The sequence below is a fragment of the Ranitomeya variabilis genome, chromosome 2 (genome assembly GCF_051348905.1).
Source record: "Ranitomeya variabilis isolate aRanVar5 chromosome 2, aRanVar5.hap1, whole genome shotgun sequence".
NCBI lineage: Eukaryota > Metazoa > Chordata > Amphibia > Anura > Dendrobatidae > Ranitomeya > Ranitomeya variabilis.
Window position 1 is genome coordinate 28,408,832 of NC_135233.1, and position 24,731 is coordinate 28,433,562.

General features: G+C 47.8%; 1 protein-coding gene across 3 annotated transcripts in view; it reads right to left on the reverse strand.

Annotated features, from left to right (window-relative positions):
* The window catches only part of ENAH (ENAH actin regulator), a 64,040-nt gene extending 44,014 nt beyond the window's left edge, over positions 1-20,026 (reverse strand). The window contains exon 1 of one of the 3 annotated variants that reach the window (XM_077282197.1): positions 19,712-20,026. In XM_077282197.1, the coding sequence (XP_077138312.1) occupies positions 19,712-19,716 (5 nt within the window). In that variant the 5' untranslated portion in view covers positions 19,717-20,026. The remainder of the gene's footprint in view (positions 1-19,711) is intronic. The other 2 variants (XM_077282194.1, XM_077282196.1) reach the window with 2 other exon arrangements.
* Between the last annotated feature and the right edge of the window lie 4,705 nt (positions 20,027-24,731).

A 24,731-nucleotide genomic window follows, 5' to 3' on the forward strand; every position in this document is an offset into this window, starting at 1 on the left:
GTCGGTAATATATGTCAGGCAATGGCCGGTATCGCAACGTCCTGAGATCTGCATAAAGTGCCGTACGACAATTAACTATTGCATAATTAGTAAAGGAAATGCGTTATATGTACGGCCAACTGCGAGTTTACACAGTCAGCAAGCTCCTTAGTAACCTCGCATGGTGACCACTCCTAAAGGGGGTACAAACTACATGCAGACATTATCGACCCCGTGTAATATAGAGGCGATACCCAGAGTGCCGGTATAGCAGCCAAGTTTATTGCAATGTCCGCCATCACTAGGGAGGAACGTTTATATAGCGCCTATTAAGGAACACAGATCCTCCAGTAGCTAATGGTCGGTTTTGCAGCCAGTTGGTCATGTGTCGAGTTCAGCTGTGAAGCCACCAAGAGTGGAATGTGACCAGGGTTGAGGTGATCAGGTGCCAATGTAGCTGGCAACAACATGCTGAACCAGCACCTGATCACTGCAACCAATAACTAAACTTCATGGCCACATGTTGTATTTGGCCCAGACGAAACCTAGTGGGAAAACCACAGAAGCATCATCAAGTAAATAAAGAGTAAACCCCAGAAGGAGCTAAAATGGCGAAACCTAAAAAGTCAGGCAACATGAGGGAGTAACGTGTATTTTATCCCAATGTGTCTGTGAATGTTTTACCTCCCATGAGAAGTATTAGAACACTTCTCGTACAGAACTACTCAGTATTTGATAAATCTTAAGGCCTCCATACACATTAGACTATAATGTCTGCTGAATCCATCAATATCGACATTTTCGGCAGAGATGTCAATCACGCATATCCGACTGCATTGATCTCCCTGAGATAAGCAGCCGGCCAAGGAGCAAGTCGACAGCTTTGTCCAGCGCTCGGCCGAGTGAGAGGTCCTGTTTATCGGAGAGTCGGCCCCCAAACGATTGACCAAAGCATTGGTCAACGTACCGTCATCCAATGTGTATGGCCGGATTTAAAGGTGGTTGGGATCTGGGTTGACGTTTGTGTTGATGGCCGTCTGACCCTCGCTGGAGGATGGGGCTTGTTGTGTACATTGCCCAAGAGCATAGCGTGAAAAGGAGAAATGACTTCCAGAGCAAACATGGAGTCTGACAATGGGGCTGATCCGCGCAGCATTATGCCTATTGACTCGTATTGAGCTCCCCCTAGTGGCGGCAGCAAGACCGATTATCCAATTCCATAGCCATGATAATGTGAACTCGTCAGCAGGTTTAGAAGGAAATCACCGTCTCCCACGACTGCAAAAAAAAAATAAAAAAATCAGATTTTACTCTGAAGAATGTCAATGTTTCCAGACAGAAGCCTCTGCTGGGTCGCTCCCTTCCATCTACACATGACTGACAGGTCACTCCCTTAAAATATGTCAACAGGTTTCACAGTGGAAACATCGACACCAAACTTTATATCACTGCTGTAAAACTATTTAGAGATAGCAAGGCCAGAGATAGGTGAAGAGCGCCCCCTGCTGTCCATTCCTAACAGATCACAATCTCTGCGGTTTGCCGCTCGTCAATCACGGCGACACCACACGACTATGTGACAACCGGATACGCATCGTACAGCCCGGAAACCACAAGTGGCAGCACCCGACGGTATATACACACGCCCCGGCGCGCGCAGCCGTATACTATATTTAGTGCAGGCCACAAAAACCTTCATGTTTCATTCTTTTGTTTTGGAAGAGAAGAAGCCACCTGTAGGATTGTGAGTCAGAGACATGTGTATGTTGGGGAGTATTAGGGAATCGCCCACATAAATGTCAGCGCAGACTGAGATCCAGGCTTAATACAAGGTTATTAATAACACTTCTCCAGGCACACGCTTCCAGAAAGCAGGAAAAAAAAAAAAAAAATCTTCAAAACGACGACACACATGGCCGGAAGACGATCTGAAGACACGCGACGAATACTGAAAGCATTGCCAGGCACGGATCATGTAGTACAAAGGGGAAATTAACGAAGGGTTTGGTGCATTTTACATGTAAAACAAGTTCTCTGGTCATGTATCGTTTAAAGATCTCTGCTGGGTGTCGATGAACGGAATCCAACCTTACTAAAAAGGGGCAATTGACATTTTGTCACAAAATGATCCTTACAATGTGTGTAAGCAAAGGTTTTTTCTGTTCACTCTTCCATAATGTCCACCTCTATGGAGTGTACGGCTTATTGTGGTTGTATGGACAGATACTCCATTCTCTGGGAACTCTGCAGCTCCATCACGGTTACCTTTGGCCTCTGTGCCGCCTCTCTGATCAATGCTCTCCTTGCCTGGGCTTAGAGTTTTGGTAGGCGGCCCTCTCTTGGCAGGTAGTTGTGGTACCATGTTCTTTCAGTTTTGTTTATAATAATGGATCTGATGGTGCTCCGGGGAAATATATATAATTTTGATTTCTTGTTGTAACCCAACCCTTACTTGTACTTCTCAACAACTTTGTCCCTGACTTGTTTGGAGACCTCCCCGGTCTTCGCGGCGGTGTTTGGAGACCTCCCCGGTCTTCGCGGCGGTGTTTGGAGACCTCCCCGGTCTTCGCGGCGGTGTTTGGAGACCTCCCCGGTCTTCGCGGCGGTGTTTGGAGACCTCCCCGGTCTTCGCGGCGGTGTTTGGAGACCTCCCCGGTCTTCGCGGCGGTGTTTGGAGACCTCCCCGGTCTTCGCGGCGGTGTTTGGAGACCTCCCCGGTCTTCGCGGCGGTGTTTGGAGACCTCCCCGGTCTTCGCGCGGTGGTTAGTGGTGCCTCTTGGTGTTGCAGCCTTTGTGGTCTTTCAGGAAAGTTTAAGTGTATATACTGACAGACATGTGACACTTAGATAACACACAGGAGGACGTCCTGTCACTAAGCATGGGACTGATGAAGGGAATTACTTGCACCAGAAATTTTTAGGGGCTTCATAGCAAAAGGGGTGAATACATATGCACCTACCAATTTTTATTTGATCACGTAAATTGAATTTATCCATTCACTTCACCAACTTAAACTATTTAGCGCTGATGCATTACACACAAATCAGATTATGAAAATATTTAAACGCAGATTGTAATGTAATCAAATAGATAAAAAGAGAAGAGGGGTGAATACGTTAGCATGCCTCTGTACACCAGCGATGTGGCAGCCCCAGTCATAAAATTAAGTGGGGGTCTTAAATGGAAAAATAATTTCCATCCAGAGGCTAAAAACCTGTCTAGACCCAGAACTTCTCACAGCTGAGTGTTTGTTACATATTTATCCATTTTATGTGACATCCTCAGAACCTCTTGTCCTGATAGTTTGATACATTGTAGCAGAGGATTGTACTGTCTGCAAACAAATGTAACAACCTGATAACGGAATGTATGAGATCTGTAAGGATCACCACTATGCTGTGGGGCTATCCCACAATAAACATGTATCGCTTATTTACAGGACCTGTGATCGGCGGAAATCTGACCAACGGGATCCCCCAGCTCCACCAAGTCTATGGGACTGAATCGGATTTGAGAAGTACAGTAGGAGTCAAATTATTGTATTGGGGCTAGCCCCTTTACGAGTCCTCACAGTGGTTCACTGTCTTACCAAACGGCAAATCAGCTCAAGGTGGACCAAAAAATAAAATAAAATCCTGTTCCCATGTTCCCCACCAGTCATCTTGCTTTCAATGCCAACATACAACAGTCAAGTGATGATCCCGCGGACAGCATTGTAATGCCATCTCCCTGCAGATTAAAGCCACAGGTCAATTGCATTGTCCGAGGTGACAGTGTTCCTGATAAAGGATATGGAAGTAACTAAAATCTGCAAAAATACTTATTTTTTTTAAAGTTGCACTGAATTTCAGGCTGCAATCTTCATTTTCAGACCCCCTGATTTGCTGCCTGACACGAGTTTGTTTGTGGGAGGCCTCTCCCAGGAATACAGGCTGGATTGGAGACAAGTTTGTATCCAGGATGTTGCAGTCTTGATTTGCTTTCATGTATCTGGAGAGCTTCTATCCTGAATTTATCGCCTCCTCATGTGCGTCCCTTCTCATCTACAGCCAGTTTTCTCCATAAACCGTCACTTTCGCCTCGCCGTACTGCAGATCTGTGCACAACCTCCTTCCTGCTGCTATCTCTAAGGCTACGTTCACATTAGCGTTAAGCTAATGTGCGTCGGGTTTGCGTCGGCGACGCAGCGGCGACGCATGCGTCATGCGCCCCCTATACTTAACATGGGGGACGCATGCGTTTTTTTTTGTTGCGTTGTGCCACACATGCGTCTTTTTTGCCGCAAGCGTCGGACCAAGAAAACGCAACAAGTTGCATTTTTCTTGCGTCCGATTTTCGGCAAAAAACGACGCATGCGTCGCAAAATGCAGCGTTTTTGCGTGCGTTTTGCCGCGTTTTTGCGTGCGTTGTGCGTTGCGTCGCCGACGCAGCGGCGCACAACGCTAGTGTGAACGTAGCCTAACACTGATAGAAGGGAAGGGGAGAGCAGCGATATCAGAAACACTGATGGATTCTAAACATTAAATGGAATGAGACTATTTAGAAAGTTTCCTAAAGGTGTTGCCCTATGTTTGTTCCTTCAGGAGCGCGCCGCTCCTCTGCCACTAAGCTTCAAGCTTGTGGGATGGCGATGTGCTCCTGATGATTGACAGTTGTGGCCGACAGCATGGCTGAGCCGCTGGCACGATCTTTAGGCATAGTCCGCTTTGCCTGAGCATCATTGTGAAGTGGGAAGGGGGGCTGGTACAAATGAATGATTTTTACCATAGGGGGGTGATGTTGCAGACCTAATTGCCTTTGGTCATAGTTCTGAGAAAGGGGGCATGCCCCAAAACAAAGGTAACAGGCAGAAAAAGCGGTGCAAACTTTCCGTTTTACGTGTATTTGGAAATTATCACATATAGAACATCCTTCAGACATGAACGGTGGCATCATACTTAAAAAAAAAAATCCTAATGTACTTTTATGGTTGGGTCGTAAATTGGTGTTTTTTTGGAATGTCAAAATACACAAATAGGAGGGGAATTACACCGGAAGGAGGGGGCTCGGAAGAACAATTTCTCTTGTATCTGCATCGTCCTGCCTGCATACCATAGAGGGTGCATCTTCAGTCACACAGTGCAGGAACCATGCAGGGTATGTCCCTTTAAGAGACAGTGTTCCTGTAAGTCTAAGCGGGACCATGTTTGCACAGGATGCTCTCATTTCATGCAGTGCGGGAGCGCCAGGGAGCAGGAATGTGTCCATTCCCCAAAATAAACTAAAGGCTGAAATTTTAGCCAGCAGTCAGCGTTCTACATCCAGAACCCAGCAACTACTTAAAGCTGCGTATGGATTACACAACGATCTGGTAACCACTAAAATAGACAAATACCAGAAATCCCGACACTGCGATATTTAAAGACACATCCACTTATACAACCGGCATAGGAAGAGGGTGGGGGAATCTGAAGAACGTCGCCATGAGTCAACACGATCTGAAGATGCACATTATAAAAGTGGCGTCACTGTAATGCACCACATTATTGTAATCCGTTCTTATACACTGCATTCTCACGTTAGAAGATGCTTTGAAGGGGAAGAGAAAAGAAAAATTCTAAACAGATTCAGACATTCCTCTTAGTCTCGAGTAGGAAAATAGTAATGTTAGCAGCCATGGCGGTCTAGAGTAGTGGATAGTTACCATTACTATGCACAGAGGTGTAGGACAGTGAAAAAAAAAATAACCACCATCTAAGGTTGTCTAGGGTAAAAGCGAACATTACCATCCCAGCTGGTCTGGGGGGAATACGATCCTAGGTGGTCTGGGGGGGGGGGGCGCGGGGGGGAGTAGAATAATTAAGGTTATGATCCCAGGTAGTCTGGAGGATTCAAAATGGTTAATTGTTCCCATCCCTGGTGGTCTAGGGCAGTACTGTTAACGACCCTGGGACTAATCGCCATTCATGAGAATTACGGGGACACAGCGCTGGTGTTACGATGCAGCCCCCTTCTAACTTTTTCCCCGCGCAGCTGCCCAGCGAGGGGCCACCGTGTGGCTCTGCCTCTTCTCTCTCAGGATTGGTGGTGGATCCGGAAAGTTGGTATGGAGGGTATATCGTAGATATCAGGCTAAGAAATGGGAACTACCTGGTGGGTTAAGGGGCCTGGTATTCTAGGGCACAAGAGGGTGTTAACTCCTGGTGTCTGGAGGTTCTCTCGCCCATCTGGGCTCCAGAGGGGTGTTTAGGCTCTTGAACACAATGGTGCTCATCATCCCCATAGGGGTGCAGCAGTTGGATTCCCAAAATGTTGCTTTGTCAAGTCCTGCAGAGCAATGATCGCCCTTTGCAAACACTTTCCGGTAAGACTGAATGGAATGGGTTCCATATTTGCCAGGATGGTAAATAGTGCAGTGTCCGATTGTTCAAATGTGTTGTGACTCTGCAGTCCCAGTTGGTAAAACGGCAGCGGCCACTTCAAAAAATAAAAAAAATAAATTAAATTAAAATAAATATATCTAAATCACGAGAGGACGTCTTTCCTTTAATAGGCGAGGAAAATATCCAAACCAGCATGACACCCGGTCACAAGACCGAGCAGTAAACCAGAACACGAGTCCTCCCTCCTCGTCCTCGTCTCACTGGCCAGTAATGTCACACATAAATCTACCTAAAGTAAAAAAAAATAAGATCAGCCGCTTTGGGAGAATAGAAAAAAAAAAAAAAAACTCCAAACATATATTTGGGAATGAAATCAGAAAAAAAAATAAAAATAGGAATTTTCCACCGACAGTGGAAATTGGACTCTTCCCAGGAGCCAGGTAACACGGGCGCTGCCAAACTGGCGACTCTCGCGTCTAATACTGGAAGGTCTCTTCTATTCCTGTGAATGAAAACATACCTATGGCTCCCAAAAATATCCACGTGGCTCCGAGACGCGACTGACTGGCCCAGCGGGACGACATTCTGGATGTAGGGCAACATTTCACTCGGGATTAGCATTAAACCCAAAATGTTCTAAGGGTCGTCTCGTCATGGTCAACGTGACAAGACGGACTCAGCGGTATCCTGACACTAGCCGTATGTTGCACTTGGGTTCATGCTGACGGGGGAAGCGCTGGACAAATATCGGAAGACCTGCTGGGACTCAGGATAGGAGATTCTGGCTGAAGATTGGGGCACTTTTCGGATAGGATGTATATCTGAACCCAGCGATCGGCTGCAGTGGTCACATATCATTATCCTCACAACTGCTGCAGCCATGTCAGCAAAGACAAAGGGAAGCGGCGGAAAGGCATCGCAGGAGTAGACGGGGGTGCAGTAAAGCGCATTACTACTACCGATTGTGGAACATCTGGGCAAACGTCTAATATCTGTATTAGCCATTAGGCAATTGTCTATATGAAAAAAATCAGTAAAGTTTTGGGAATGTTGAATTTCTCCCACCCCCAATCCATTGTTCTAAGGGGAGATAAGCTGCCGCCTGGGGCATCTGGAAGCCGCTCAGTCCCTCTCCTCTTGGAGACCACATGAATGTCCAGCCAAGAGGAATACTCTCTGCCCGATAGCTATTGAAGGGGTAAGGCCATCTTTACCAGAGGAAAAGGCACGTGCCAACAGGTATTGCTCCTCTTGCATATAAAACGATCACCTCTCGCAAAAAGGGTAGACCACTTCAGACTCCGAGAAATGATTGCGAAAACAACCTTACAAGGAGCACTCCGGAACGCTGGAACATTGCAGACCCACTTCATAGAAGTTAATAGAAAAACTAGAAAGACTGCATTTCATTGTTCCTTTCCAAGTGGTGACATTTTAGTCATGCAGCAATTTTTCAAACTGAGCAAAACGGGTAAAAGGGAAACACACAAGCGAGACTTTTGGGCTCCACATTTAGAGGAAACAACTTTCCGGACCGAGGAAAGGCCATTTCTAGGGTCAGTCAGAAGTCCTGGCTCACAGTATAAGCATTTCGCACTGAGCATACAGTGGGTGATGCCAGTCTCGTCAGAAGTCCTTCCTGAAACTCCGACATGAGCAAACAGCGAGGTCTGGGAACCGAGGTTTCACTGCCGACTCCTAAATTCCTTGGAAGTGGAGGTTAGAGACTTTTTTTCAGAAGCAGGATGGTTCAGACAAGTCTATAGAGAAGGATAAGGATGTCCTGATAACACAAGTGGAGGCTTTTGGATCATCTGAGGGACCTGTAGACCTCTACGGAGCCATCATTTATTTTTTACTGTAGATGTGAACAGAGCCTAATATTTATCACAGCCGAGAGTTTGTTGCAATTGTCGATATCTGGGGCCAAGACTAAAGACCAAAACATTGTAGCAAAGGACCTAGATACATGAGAAACTTGGAGTATCAATGTGTCAAACGGTAGAATATTGTTCATGTTATGGCAGATATTGGAAAGGGTCGTCTCCGATCAGCAGGTCCCATTAGGCAGATGCAACGTCACCTCCCAGTGTGGAAGAGCGACGCTGGAAAATCTCGTAACTTTGGGGAGATGATCAATGTTCTCCTAGTGCGAATTCCAGTTCAGAGGAAGGGAGGTGATGATCCATAATCCGGTGCCGTACGGTTCTTACAGCTCTCCAGCACCGTGTGTCGCCATACAAGGCTCATGCTCCAGAACTCACCGCCTCAATAAAAAGCGTCTTCAGCAGCGGCGCCAGGGTCAGCGTCCATCTCTGGCCAAATGCCAGGGAGAGTTTTGTTTCCATCTCCGAATCAAGTTCTACAGAAGTAATGTAGGCGCAGCGCTGATTCCTTGGCGTGCGCCGACATTAAACCTGGCACAGCCTCCAATCATTAGCATTAAAGAGACGACGATTAGCTAAATATAGGTCACACTCGCCGAAATACTTCAACTCTTCCCAAATATGAAGAATCAGATCTCCACGATCTGCAGGAGAATGAGACACAACGAGGGGACGAAGAGAAAGAGCAACCAGGTGCCAAGAAGCAAAATCCAAAATCCACTATGCCCAAAATATGCCTTTTATTTGTTTGGATAAGTTTCCCCCAATCCGTCTTTTAAAGTTACCGTTCACAAAGTCTGTGGCCTATCCAAAGGGGTTCTGGCTCCTTTCAATTCAGAGAAGAAGTGAGAGGAGCCGATGATCGGTGCCCGGGATATTGCAATTATTGTTCACACACCCCATTACGACGAAGGACTGGGACACGACATTTGCGAACCATGCACACATCCGGACACGCACCTGTCGACGCAGATCATCAGCACCTCCCATCACAAGTGAAAGGCAATGGAGAAATCCCGTACAAAAGTATGCCTAACAATGGAATCAAATTTTTAATCAAAAAATGTAAAGCAAAGAACATAAGAAAAAAATAATTAAGAAAAAGTCTTCAAAAAGTATCCTATGCTTTGCATGCAGCTCCTCTAAAGACTAATGTGTTTCTATGGTTACAGACGACACACAAGCACTGTGTATTCTGATCCTACAACTAAACCCTCCTGTCTTACGTACATTAATATGTGAGCAAAGAAACGGCTATAAAAATAGTGTTGAAGCCAAAGCACCTCCGTCTGACCGCACGTCACAACCCACTACATTTAAAGGGATTCTGATGACACTTATCTACAGCACTGGTCCACGACAATATCTTGTAGGACTAGTCCTAGGGGCAGCTCCGCAGCAGCATCTTGTAGGACTAGTCCTAGGGGCAGCTCCGCAGCGGCATCTTGTAGGACTAGTCCTAGGGGCAGCTCCGTGGTGGCATCTTGTAGGACTAGTCCTAGGGGCAGCTCCGTGGTGGCATCTTGTAGGACTAGTCCTAGGGGCAGCTCCGCAGCAGCATCTTGTAGGACTAGTCCTAGGGGCAGCTCTGCGGCGGCATCTTGTAGGACTAGTTCTAGGGGCAGCTCAGCGGCGGCATCTTGTAGGACTAGTCCTAGGGGCAGCTCAGCGGCGGCATCTTGTAGGACTAGTCCTAGGGGCAGCTCCGCGGCGGCATCTTGTAGGACTAGTCCAAGGGCAGGTCCGCAGCAGCATCTTGTACCACTAGTCCAAAGGCAGGTAAGCGGCGGCATCTTGTATGACTAGTCCAAGGGTCAGGTCCGTAGCAGCTTATACGACTAGTCCAAGGGTCAGGTCCGCGGCGGCATCTTATAGGACTAGTCCAAGGGTCAGGTCCACAGCGGCATCTTATACGACTAGTCCAAGGCTCAGGTCCGCAGCAGCATCTTATAGGACTAGTCCAAGGGTCAGGTCCGCGGCGGCATCTTGTACAACTAGTCCAAGGGGCAGGTCTGCAGCAGCATCTTATACGACTAGTCCAAGGGGCAGGTCCACGGCAGCATCTTATACGACTAGTCCAAGGGGCAGGTCCATGGCAGCATCTTATACGACTAGTCCAAGGGGCAGGTCCAAGGTGGCATCTCCTCGCCTCACTTTAATGCATGTTCAGATATAGCAGTGCGACAGCAGGTCGATTCAGAAATGCAGAGAAAATTGACTGTCAAACATGTAAGAACTAGCAAATGCTTTGAAGACAAACCGCGATCCAGGCATAAATTCCGTCTCTTATCCCTTAAACCCGGCCTAGTGCCCCTCCATTGTCCTTGGTGGAAACAATCACAGAATCCTTGCCCATGCACAGTTTACATGGTGGAACCGTCCATCAAAGCCAAGGAGCTGGCTTCTTTTAAAGGGGTTGTCCCATCAGGATTAATTAAAGGAGGTACCGTAAGAAGGGGTGATCGCTCGCTGACCTGAGGCATCCATGTATTTTATGGCTGACTGTTCATCTGAGACACAAACTGCATTCAAATATTAAATAGATATCTTAGACCTTATAACATTGGTGCAATCCTTTATAAAAGAATGTCCTCAATCTCCACATATGCAGCAGAGAACTTCCTCCCTGCTGCATTCTCACGTTGCTCAGTACAAGCTGCAACCGTTGGTCCGCCTGGGCGTGCGGAGACAGAATACACTTGGATTCAAGTGCTCTGTCACTCTTTATCCACACTCAGTATTCTGACATGGATTCTCAAAGTAAGTACATCAGCCTCATCAGGTCTAAGATCTATTTAATTTATGTATACAATTAATTCTGTGAAATCTGCTGACAGATCCCTCTTTAGCGCTCCATGGAACAAGCGTCTGGCCACATTACCCTCCTGTATGATCAGATGTTTGCTAAACTCGGATTAATGGGCTGTTCACTGATGAGATCTGATTGGCCAGCCACTCCTCTTTGTAATAATTGTGAGTTTTCAGTAACCTATACAATGCAATAGTCCGCTGAGAGGCCGGTGGAGTCACACATTTAAGACTGACATTGAATCCCGCATCACTGCCCGATACGAAGACAAGACGCCATTTGTAAACAGCATCCCCTTATCAATACTTAATGCAGCGAAGACACCGGAGCCGCCACCTTACTGCAAGCAGGACGCTATGGCCGTATACTGCTACCCATTATCATAGCACTGAACCAATAGTGAAGCCCTCTCAGAGACACCGCTTCACAGTTCCTGTGATTAGGCATCCGATAGTCCGGAAATCCTGAAGTTAATCTGGAAGGACACTCCATCTCCTGAAATGGCCTAAATGGTCTGCAACGTCTCTATTATGTAATTATTGGGGTCCCCATACAACGCACAGAGGGATCACTGGGCATAAGTCCTCGCACCGACCATGTGCCTGGTGTAACAGGCAGACTAACCCCCCCGCCCAGAATATACCCGGGGTATAATCTGGCCTAGGCCACTTTAACCCCGGGTATATTCTGGGCGGGGGGTTAATCTGGCCTGTTACACCGGTACTGCAGCCACAACACAAGCATATGGCCGCTATATGACCTGAAGGTAAAAAAAAGGCAATATATGGCAAGAGGGGCGTTGTTGTAAAGGGATCTTAATTAATAAAATCCTATTCATCCCATATAAAATAGCCTAAAGAAAAATAAGTGATATTTCTAACTGTACCCCTACAAAAAGATTCTCTTTTTGGTGAGTTTTTGTTTTGTTTGTTTTTTTTTTTACTTTGGAAGCATGGAATAGAAACCCAAATCAGCTTGTCTTCTTTCACCAGGCCGCAAATGGTTGTTCAATGTGGAGTTCCCCTTTAAAAAAAAAATAAAAAAAAAAAAGTTTTTGCCTTGGCCAGTAATATTCCAAGATCTGAGCTGTAACCAGTCTATCACAAGTGAGCGCAAACATTTACACATCTTCCACCAGGGTGTCACAGCCGCCCCGCCAAGTAACTGGAAAAAAACTAAATTAGAGCAGGAGATAATGGAGTTATCTGCAGTGTCCTCCCGCCATCCCCGGCACTGCTGATCACTTTACCTTAGAAGGAAACGCGCTGGTCTTAGACACTAAAACTTTTTTTGGGGGGAGGGAATTTAAAAAAAAATAAAAATCAGCTAACAGCACACACTCAGCAGCAGACAGGCTAAAAGAAAAAAGTTACGTTAAAAAAAAAAAAAAAAAAAAAACACGCCTTCCCCTTTGCAAAGTTAGTCCAATGAAAAAAAAAAAGTTAAAAACAAAAAGGGACATATGAATGGGGCAGACGAGGAGTCATAAAGCCTGCTCCACCTGTCTGCGCACACGAAGCCCCGCCGCATAGAATGACGACAGCTGTAGTCTAAGGACTGAAAAGCTGCGATAACCAAAGACAAAAAGATGTCATCGTATCCTTAATGCTCATTCATACGGCACAGCTGTTTCGTTCTTCTCATCCTGGGGGGATAACAAGTGGTGAACGCAGCATGAGGAACACAAGAAGAAAAAAAAAAAATTCCAATAAAATGAGCTGGTCGTCAAATATTCATGAAGTCAACTGTTCGCTTTTCATGATGTTGCCCCTTTAAGGATAGGACCGTCCCGACTGGGCACGCCTTGTCGTGGTGGGATGGCTTTTACACTTTTTTTTTTATCAGAATAGTGTTATTACATGTACTGGTAATATTTACTTACTGTAGGGTAAATATGCTTATTATGAGTTTTTTCTTGGGTTTCATCTGTGTAATGGCCATGGTGTGAACGTGCTCTTAGGCAGGGCACGTATACCAACTTATGCTCCAGCTCACTTCTTTGGTTTTCCTTTAAGGATTTGGCAACACGTACAAGCCCATGATGACTGCTCCTGATCACCATAGTACATGTACAAAAGGACACATGTCAATGTAAGGGCTCCAAGGAAACAGCGCTGGCGTACAAAAAATGCTGTAACCTGGCACTTTACTAAGCATTGGTACCACCGTGTATCAACAGCACCTGTACAATCCAGGATCAGCGCTGCCGAAGATCACGCTTAGGTTTTCTAACAATTTTACGTGGCGGATCCAATACACCAGAAAACTATGCCCAAACTAAAGGGTCGGCTATATCTATCCCATGGCTGGACGGCTACTCCTCCAGCACCAGGGTAAACTGTTTTTGGTAGGATGATACAGTCGGGTAAGGGAAACGAATATCTGACTGTCCACAAGTGACCATTCGTGTACAAGCAAGCAGAGATCTTGAAAGTACTAACACCCAAATGTTTATTCCAAAGTTGAAGCCCTTTTCAACAGTTATGACCAAAAAGGTTCATCAGACACCGGTGGTCCATGGCCACCGCTTTACTACCTGCGCCATCCCCCAACGATGTAATGGGTGCATCGTGGCGCAATGGGTGCATCGTGGCGCAATGGGTGCATCATCACATAATGATCATGCGGGGGGTCTACTAATCTGAGGGTCAGCTGAAGGCAGCAAGAGGGTCACAAATTTGTGGCCAACAAGCAACATGGACGGTGGATCGGGGCCCCACAAATCCATTTGCTCAACTCTACTTTCCCATATCAGACTCGATTCCGCCACAGTGGCCCAAAGGACACCATTTTAAGTCCAAAGGGTCTACTTTGTGCCACCAGGGTCATTCAGATCCATAGGGGACATTCACACTGCATTTGGAAAAGCTCCTGGAAAACATTGCAACTATATCCTAAGGACTCTATGGCTGAAAGTATCTGTTTGGCCTTCACCGAGCTGGTATTAAAGTCGGGATAACTTTTTTTTTTTTTGTAAAGCAAATGGTAGAGTCCTGAGAAAAAAGCTAACCAAGCATTAGACATTTATTTTAACAGGGGAACCTACAGGTGAGGATTTAGGTCACTGGAGAAATACGTCAGCAAGTTCTTCAATCTACACTGCAAATGCAACGGCCCTGTGGTGCTAAAAGGAGGAGATACAACAAAATACTAGCAGGCTCAGCCAGGTATAGAGACCAGGGTCACGATCAAGAATGCAGCCTTCCTGCCGGTCACTACATGATGAAGAACTGTGGGTGTGAAAGCGGGCAGAGCATCAACAATCAATGCAAAAACCATTCTGCCAAATGTCAACAGAAACTTGGATCCGAGCAATGGAAGCAAAGGAAACAGACGCTGAGTAAACAGCAGCAGGGAACGTTTTAGAGGCGGCATCCTCCAACCACCCAAATAATGCAGGTTCCTGAACTTCTCCTTACTGCACGACATTCTGGACTCTGGATCCCCAAATGCAGATGTATCTCTGTTCACTAGATGACCGATAGCCGCCTCGCTGACCTAAATCCTGGCATCCCCATAGTAACCGAGAGAATTCCTATCCCACCAAAACCTTTCAGCTTCTCGAGAAACGAAGGTCATATCTGATGTGCTGCTCCCTAATGAAAGGGGAACCTCTTATTTATATATAGAAAATACATCTATATTGGGAGCTGAGTAACTCTGCAAAGATATTATTCTGATACAAATACATTGTACCCGAGAGTTGCGCTCACTATTCTGCTGGTGCAGTCACTGTGTACATACATTACATTACTGATCCTGAGTTACATCCTGTATTATACTCCAGAGCTGCACTCGCTATTCTGCTGGTGCAGTCACTGTGTACATACATTACATTACTGATCCTGAGTTACCTCCTGTATTATACCCCAGAGCTGCACTCACTATTCTGCTGGTGCAGTCACTGTGTACATACATTACATTACTGATCCTGAGTTACCTCCTGTATTATACCCCAGAGCTGCACTCACTATTCTGCTGGTGCAGTCACTGTGTACATACATTACATTACTGATCCTGGGTTACCTCCTGTATTATACTCCAGAGCTGCACTCACTATTCTGCTGGTGCAGTCACTGTATACATACATTACATTACTGATCCTGAGTTACCTCCTGTATTATACCCCAGAGCTGCACTCACTATTCTGCTGGTGCAGTCACTGTGTACATACATTACATTACTGATCCTGAGTTACCTCCTGTATTATACTCCAGAGCTGCACTCACTATTCTGCTGGTGCAGTCACTGTGTACATACATTACTGATCCTGAGTTACATCCTGTATTATACCCCAGAGCTGCACGCACTATTCTGCTGGTGCAGTCACTGTGTACATACATTACATTACTGATCCTGAGTTACCTCCTGTATTATACCCCAGAGCTGCACTCACTATTCTGCTGGTGCAGTCACTGTGTACATACATTACATTACTGATCCTGAGTTACCTCCTGTATTATACTCCAGAGCTGCACTCACTATTCTGCTGGTGCAGTCACTGTGTACATACATTACATTACTGATCCTGAGTTACATCCTGTATTATACCCCAGAGCTGCACTCACTATTCTGTGTATACTGTGTACATACATTAATTATCCTGCAGAGTTCCCGTAACATCATATCCCCAATCATACAACATAAGGGCAGATGCAGGTAGGGCTCTTCTATTACGGGAGTGAGGGTCCGTTTGGACCAGTACCGCTCGTTGTCATTGTGGACAGTTTGCAGCCTCCTCCAAGGTTACCTTATAGAGGCTCCTGCAACCGTTTGTCATTAATCTTCCACACATCAGTGTAAGGCTGGATCCTCCGCCGGCCGTTTTGTTTTACCCAATTGTTTAACCTTAAAGGAAAGGCCTGGCAAAATGAGAGGACAGCGTTCCATTAGAAGCCATCAGCTATTGTATATCTGCCATCCTTCTTGTACTACGCTAGGAAATACCTGGACCAGGATTAGCATGATCCGACAGGGTATTGATCTAACAGAGGGCAACATCTACTGCAATGCAACAAACAAGAGGACTACCCAAAAAAAGAAAAAAAATGCATTTCACTTTCAGCCTGGGCAGCTGCGTGGCCATTACACATGGTGATTTCTAGCCTGATCCTCTTGCATGATACATTATAGACCTTATAAAGGGGTGCGAGTACAGAGCCTCGGCAGATGGATGGACCCTCCGGCAGCAGCAGCGAGGACTGCATACAGCAGGCGAATGGTGCAGTCACTAATGCAAAGCGAGGAGCAGACGGGGGGATTCCTGCTTGCGACAGCATCACAATCGGATCACAGTAAATACCAGAACCCGCAGTGTTATGCACAGAACATGGCTAATAACGGGAAGCAGCAAGGGATCCACCATCGGCTTATCCATACACCATGAAAGGCAGGGGGGTTTCCCAGTGTTACCCCCCACAATCCCCAAAATCAACTACGCACCATATAATCCAAGATATCAGCAGAAAATGGGTTAATGCATCCAACAGGTGACAAGGGCAGAAGGGTGTGGGGTGGGGGTCACCCATAATAAACCTATGGGCAGATCCCCCTTGCTAGACAAGCTGGAGAGAGACTGGGGGGGGGGACTGAGCACAGCTGTCTCATCCATTCAGAGCAAATTCCACACACTGTATGAGTCAATTATTACCCTGCACATAGAAAGCACCGACATATGCTTCCTGGGGGCTGCCGAGACCCACTCACCCACCAGACACTGCTGTGAAGAATATATATCTATCTATCTCACCAGGGCAGGGCTACTCCCAAGAGAAAAGTAGTTGATGCTCCCAGAGGTGCGCCGAGGTTAATTCTGCCCTGTTTCCAGCACTCTCAGGGTTAATAGGCCCAGACTAGAATCTGGATACTTTGTATTTATTATTTAGCTTTTTTTTAATTTACTTTCCTTTAGGAAACATTGTTGCCAGCTGCAGTTGCCAGTTGCCATTGTTGTGAACGTAGCCTTAGTGCAGGACGAATGAAAAATGGCAAAAGCCCCATGGCGTCTCCTATCGGACGGCAACCACCGCTGTACTGACCCACAGTGCGACTCCACCATGTGCTCCAGGCCGACACCTGCCCCTAATGATAAAACGAGGCCGATTCCAGGGGGATGATATGACTACCGGGCCAATAGTGGTCATGGATAATGAAGGGGGGCCATCAATGTTCATGTGCGCCAATACAGGTGTGAACCAGGATAATTCTGAGGGGACAGCATGTTAGGGCATGTTAGGTTAGCGTATGTTAGGTTAGGTTAGGGTATGGGTTGAACTACATGGACTTAAAGTCTTCCTTCAACCTTAATAACTATGTTACTATGTTACAAGCAAGGAAAAAAAGTTGGTGGTGAATCAGCAAGGGAGTGATGAGCGGCTTTATGCAATCACTGAATATTGGGGGCTCTGTACTGGCCAAGGGGGTAACAGCGGGTCATGTGATAATGGTGCCCATATAGTTGATGCCTTATGTACAAAATGACCTTGTGAGCCTCTGCGGGGGCTGGGGTCGTAGCAGGACATGGCCATGAAGTGGAGATAAAGCCATGGGTGGCAGGGCAATGCCAGGTGCTATTCAAGTCACAAGCTTCCAGTGACTAATACGGGGCGAAACGGACCTGGAGGGATAAAGCTGCTGGTGCTACAGGCTGCGGCCGCACCGTAGGCCCAGAGCTAGGCTCCTAAGGGGCAAGGACAATACTGGTCATAAGGAGGCAGTACGAATACTGGCTGGGTCGCTACGGATGCCGGATAGAAGGGGGAGGCGCGGGCGCGCCGACAGACAGATAGGGGCGCTACGGATGCCGGATAGACAGTAGAGGGAGGTGCTACGGACGAGGGATAGACAGTAAATGGGTGGGCTACGGATGCCTGGTAGATGGTATGGAGGCTCTACGGACGCCAGGTACACTGAAAGGAAGGGGAGCTACGGCCGCCAGGTACACTGAAAGGAAGGGGAGCTACGGCCGCCAGGTACACTGAAAGGAAGGGGAGCTACGGCCGCCAGGTACACTGAAAGGAAGGGGAGCTACGGCCGCCAGGTACACTGAAAGGAAGGGGAGCTACGGCCGCCAGGTACACTGAAAGGAAGGGGAGCTACGGCCGCAAGGTACACTGAAAGGAAGGGGAGCTACGGCCGCAAGGTACACTGAAAGGAAGGGGAGCTACGGCCGCAAGGTACACTGAAAGGAAGGAGAGCTACGGCCGCCAGGTACACTGAAAAGAAGGGGAGCTACGGCCGCCAGGTACACTGAAAGGAAGGGGAGCTACGGCCGCCAGGTACACTGAAAGGAAGGGGAGCTACGGCCGCCAGGTACACTGAAAGGAAGGGGAGCTACGGCCGCCAGGTACACTGAAAGGAAGGGGAGCTACGGCCGCCAGGTACACTGAAAGGAAGGGGAGCTACGAACGCCGGGTAGACTGAAAGGAAGGGGAGCTACGGACGCCGGGTAGACTGAAAGGAAGGGGAGCTACGGACACCAGTCAGACTGAAAGGAAGGGGAGCTACGGACGCTGGGTAGACTGAAAGGAAGGGGAGCTACGGACGCTGGGTAGACTGAAAGGAAGGGGAGCTACGGACACCAGTCAGACTGAAAGGAAGGGGAGCTACGGACGCTGGGTAGACTGAAAGGAAGGGGAGCTACGGACGCTGGGTAGACTGAAAGGAAGGGGGGCTACGGATGCCGGGTAGACCGAAAGGAAGGGGAGCTACGGACGCCGGGTAGACTGAAAGGAAGGGGAGCTACGGACGCTGGGTAGACTGAAAGGAAGGGGAGCTACGGACGCTGGGTAGACTGAAAGGAAGGGGAGCTACGGACGCTGGGTAGACTGAAAGGAAGGGGAGCTACATACGCCGGGTAGACTGAAAGGAAGGGGGGCTACGGACGCCGGGTAGACTGAAAGGAAGGGGGGCTACGGACGCCGGGTAGACTGAAAGGAAGGGGAGCTACGGACGCCGGGTAGACTGAAAGGAAGGGGAGCTACGGACGCCGGGTAGACTGAAAGGAAGGGGAGCTACGGACGCTGGGTAGACTGAAAGGAAGGGGAGCTACGGACGCTGGGTAGACTGAAAGGAAGGGGAGCTACGGACGCTGGGAAAACTGAAAGGTGGGGGGGCTACGGACGCCAGGAAGACTGAAAGGTGGGGGGGGGGGGGCTTCGAACGCCAGGAAGACTGAAATCAAGGGGGGGCTACGGACGCCAGGTAGACTTAAAGGAAGGGGGGCTACGGACGCCGGGTAGACTGAAAGGGGAGGGATCAACGGACACCGGACAGAGGTAGGGGGGCACCAAAGACACTGGACAGAGGTGGAGCGCACGCTACGGATACCGGATAGTGCAGGGTGGGGGGAACTACGGCAGGGGGCAGTGCGGGGGAAGGGACAGCGGGGGGGTACGGTGGGTGCAGTGATGGGGGGGGTCAGCAGGGCAGTGTGGGCCAGTGCGGGGGAAGGGACGGCAGGGGGGGCTGCAGAGGCCAGTACGGTGGGGGCAGTTATTGGGGGTGCAGGACACGGGGAGCAGGATCCGTGATGCAGATGAGCAGTTCTTCGGCCGAGCTGTCAATCATCCCAGGGATAAATGAATGGAGATTTAAAGGGATAGGACCGGCAGAGCTGCTCTCTCGTCCAGCGCTCTCCGTGCCGGCCCGAAGCTTGTAATCCCGGGCTGTCTCACCTCATGGTGTCCGTTCTCCTCCTCTTCCTCGCTGCTAGTGAATGGAGGTTCTCCTCTCCCCGGTTACCGGAGCGCAGACAAGCAGTGGCATCCGAGCTCGGTAGAGGGGTCCACTAATTATTCCATATAGGGCAATGAGGACTGAGGAGAATAGTCACAATACGGCTCCTCCTCGGTGCAGCTTTTTCCACAGCCGCCGCCGCTGCTACTGCGACCGCCCGTCTGTGCAGCGACCCACAGGGCGCATGCGCCGACAGAAGACACAGAGAACAGGCTGTGCGCGCTCCCCGATCACGTGACGTGCCGCGCTCCCACAAGAAAGACGCTGCTGGGGGAAGAGGGGTAGAGCTTGCGCGTTCCCGAAGGAGTCGAACCACGCCCACAGGTCTCCATAGGCCGCGCCCACTGTGCCGTCCTCAGCTGTTCAGAGGGAAACCTGTGGAAGGCGGTGACGTCATCAGACGTTACTTAGCGGTGGGCGGGGCTCGTCCTCTGGTCATGTGACTGCTCATACTGGGCTGATAGAGCTCATTAATAAAAACTGATTAAAGCAAAACAAACCTCTTTGTTGTCCATAGCAACCAATCGCAGAACAGCTTTCATTTACTTAACCCCTTAAGAACCACATGATTTTTTTTCCCCAAGTGAGGTGAAACTGTGAAAAATCAATTCTGCCATTTTTTTTTTTTTTTTTGGGGGGGGGGGGCGTGTTATTGCGTCATTCATTGTGTGGTAGAAGTAATCCAGTGACGCGATTCTCCTGGGACGCTACCAAATGTGTAGAGATTTTTTTTATTGCCTTTTTTACCTATTAAAAAAAATATATTTTTTTTGTCACTTTCAGAAACATTTTCTTATTTTTCTGTCCAATACAGTTTATTTATTTTTTTAAATGACATTTTTATTATTTTTTCTTTAATTTTTGCATTTAAATTCTATATTTTTTAAGATTTTTTTAATCTTTTTTTTATAATTATTTTTACTCTTTTTTTTTTTTCATTTTTGATCACTTGTACTTTATACTGAATGTTCCTTGTTTGGTATCTGCTCACACAAAGCTTTTTTTTTTAAGTTTTTGGAGCAGAAAGTCTTCGAGTTTTGTTGGAATGTAAACACCCTTGATGGAAAATGCTCCATTCCAAAGGCTCAAAAAAAAAAAAAAAGCTTTAGAGAAAAATAAAACTCCCCAAGGCTATGTCCATATGACATATTGTTCAAGCAAATTCGTAATTAAAAAAATATATATAGCGCAAAAAAAATTGCTAAAAAGAGACTTCAGGAGACACTGAGCGAATACTCTCCAAAATCTCAAAAGTCCTCAAGTCCTTCGGGTGTAAAAAGTTTTGAAAAGTCACAAAGTTTTGGTGCAACGTGAGGTTGCGCTAAAATTTTGCAACTTTTGGTGTTCACACAGTCTTGATTAATTGGGTTCTTGGAGTTTCCACACCGTTTGTGCTCTGAAAACTCAGAAAAAAAAAATTGTTCGACAATCCCTGCACGTGTCAAACAGCCAGCTGCCAGACATGCAGCCGTAGGGACTCGAGCATGCTCAGATAACACCTTATCACAAATCAGGATCCATTTCAAATATGTAATATGCACCTTTTTTTTTTTTTCCACCCGGTGTTTTTCAAAACCTCTTCTGGGAAAAAGAAAAGCTTGAAAAATTCCTCTTACGAATGAACAGCAATGTGGATTTCCATAGAGGTTAAATTAAAAGAGTTTTTGAAGTGGATTTTGGGGAAGATCTTGTCCAAAAAAACTTTTCCAAAAACTTGGTAAACTTAAGCTATGTTCACACAGAGTTTTTGGAGCAGTTTTTTGAAGCAGAGTCTCACTATGCGCACACGGTGTCTTTTTTCAGGAAGATTCCGTTTGAATGAATTGCGGCAAGACATCGATGTGTGCGTGTTCAGTCTTTTGTTATTTTATTTAACTGATTTAGGGTTTGGAAAAAAGCAGTGAAAAAGTGCAGCGCGTCCATCCATAGGCGGCTCCCGCTAGCCGGCAAATTCACCAGTAAAGCTGCGCAGCGCTCCTTCCCCCATCATCCCCCTGTCAGCGTCTGACGTCGGCGACGCTGACAGGGAGCGCAATGAGTCACTGCCCGGTGCTTGCTGTCAGGAGACGAGTGGAAACAGGAACCAGGAAGAAGAGAGGTGGGTATTCATTTATTATTTTAAGGGGTGCTGCCTTATACTACAGAATCTGCCTATGGGGGGGTGCTGTCTTATACTACAAGGTCTGCCTATGGGGGGGTCTTCCTAATACTACAGGTCTGCCTATGGGGGGTCTGCCTAATACTACAGGGTCTGCCTATGGGGGGTCTGCCTAATACTTGGGGGTCTGTCTAGTACTACAGGATCTGCCTATGGTGGGTCTGCCTAATACTACAGGGTCTGCCTCTGGGGGGTGTTGTCTTATACTACAGGGTCTGCCTATGGGGGGTCTGCCTAATACTACAGGGTCTGCCTATGGGGGTCTGCCTAATACTACAGGGTCTGCCTATGGGGGTATGCCTAATACTACAGGGTCTGCCTATGGGGGTATGCCTAATACTACAGGGTCTGCCTATGGGGGGTCTGCCTAATACTACAGGGTCTGCCTATGGGGGGTCTGCCTAATACTACAGGGTCTGCCTATGGGGGGTATGCCTAATACTACAGGGTCTGCCTATGGGGGGTCTGTCTAATACTACAGGGTCTGCCTATGGTGGGTCTGCCTAATACTACAGGGTCTGCCTATGGGGGTGTTGTCTTATACTACAGGGTCTGCCTATGGGGGGGTCTGCCTAATACTACAGGGTCTGCCTATGGGGGGTATGCCTAATACTACACGGTCTGCCTATGGGGGTCTGCCTAATACTACAGGGTCTGCCTATGAGGGTCTGCCTAATACTACAGGGTCTGCCTATGGGGCATATGCCTAATACTACAGGGTCTGCCTATGGGGGGTCTGCCTAATACTGGGGGGTCTGTCTTATACTACAGGGTCTGCCTATGGGGGGTCTGCCTAATACTACAGGCTCTGCCTTATGGGGGGGTCTGCCTAATACTACAGGGTCTGACTATGGGGGTCTGCCTAATACTACAGGGTCTGCCTATGGGGGGTCTGCCTAATACTACAGGGTCTGCCTATGGGGGGTATGCCTAATACTACAGGGTCTGCCTATGGGGGGTCTGCCTAATACTGGGGGGTCTGTCTTATACTGCAGGGTCTGCCTATGGGGGGTCTGCCTAATACTACAGGGTCTGCCTATGGGGGTCTGCCTAATACTACAGGGTCTGCCTATGGGGCGTCTGCCTAGTACTACAGGGTCTGCCTATGGGGGGTATGCCTAATACTACAGGGTCTGCCTATGGGGGGTCTGCCTAATACTGGGGGGGTCTGTCTAATACTTCAGGGTCTGCCTATGGTGGGTCTGCCTAATACTACAGGGTCTGCCTATGGGGGGTGTTGTCTTATACTACAGGGTCTGCCTATGGGGGGTCTGCCTAATACTACAGGGTCGGCCTATGGGGGGTCTGCCTAATACTACAGGGTCTGACTATGGGGGTCTGCCTAATACTACAGGGTCTGCCTATGGGGGGTCTGCCTAATACTGGGGGGTCTGTCTTATACTACAGGGTCTGCCTATGGTGGGTCTGCCTAATACTACAGGGTCTGCCTATGGGGGGTCTGCTTAATACTACAGGGTCTGCCTATGGGGGGTCTGCCTAGTACTACAGGGTCTGCCTATGGGGGGTCTGCATAATACTATAGGGTCTGCCTATGGGGGTATGCCTAATACTACAGGATCTGCCTATGGGGGGTCTACCTAATACTTCAGGGTCTGCCTATGGGGGGTCTGCCTAATACTACAGGGTCTGCCTATGGGGGGTCTGCCTAATACTACAGGGTCTGCCTATGGGGGTCTGCCTAATACTACAGGGTCTGCCTATGCGGGGTCTGCTTATAGGGGTGCTGTCTTATACTACAAGGTCTGCCTATAGGGGTGCTGCTTTATACTACAGGGTCTGCCTGCGGGGTGCTACCTTGTGCTATAGAGTCTGCCTATGGGGAGTGCATTATACTATATTGAGGACTATCTGGTGCATTATACTATATTGAGGACTATCTGGTGCATTATACTATGTTGAGGGCGATCTGGTGCATTATACTATATTGAGGACTATCTGGTGCATTATACTATATTGAGAACTATCTGGTGCATTATACTATGTTGAGGACTATCTGGTGCATTATACTATATTGAGGACTATCTGGTGCATTATACTATATTGAGAACTATCCGCTGCATTATACTATGTTGAGGACTATCTGGTGCATTATACTATATTGAGGACTATCTGGTGCATTATACTATATTGAGAACTATCCGCTGCATTATACTATATTGAGGACTATCCTCGGTGCAGCTTTTTCCACAGCCGCCGCCGCTGCTGCTGCGACCGCCCGTCTGTGCAGCGACCCACAGGGCGCATGTGCCGACAGAAGACACAGAGAACAGGCTGTGCGCGCTCCCCGATCACGTGACGTACCGCGCTCACACAAGAAAGACGCTGCTGGGGGAAGAGGGGTAGAGCTTGCGCGTTCCCGAAGGAGTCGAACCACGCCCACAGGTCTCCATAGGCCGCGCCCACTGTGCCGTCCTCAGCTGTTCTGAGGGAAACCTGTGGAAGGCGGTGACGTCATCAGACATTGCTTAGCGGTGGGCGGGGCTCGTCCTCTGGTCATGTGACTGCTCATACTGGGCTGATAGAGCTCATTAATAAAAACTGATTAAAGCAAAACAAACCTCTTTGTTGTCCATAGCAACCAATCGCAGAACAGCTTTCATTTACTTAACCCCTTAAGAACCACATGTTTTTTTTTCCCCAAGTGAGGTGAAACTGTGAAAAATCAATTCTGCCATTTATTTATTTTTTATTTTTTTTGGGGGGTGTGTTATTGCGTCATTCATTGTGTGGTAGAAATAATCCAGTGACGCGATTCTCCTGGGACGATACCAAATGTGTAG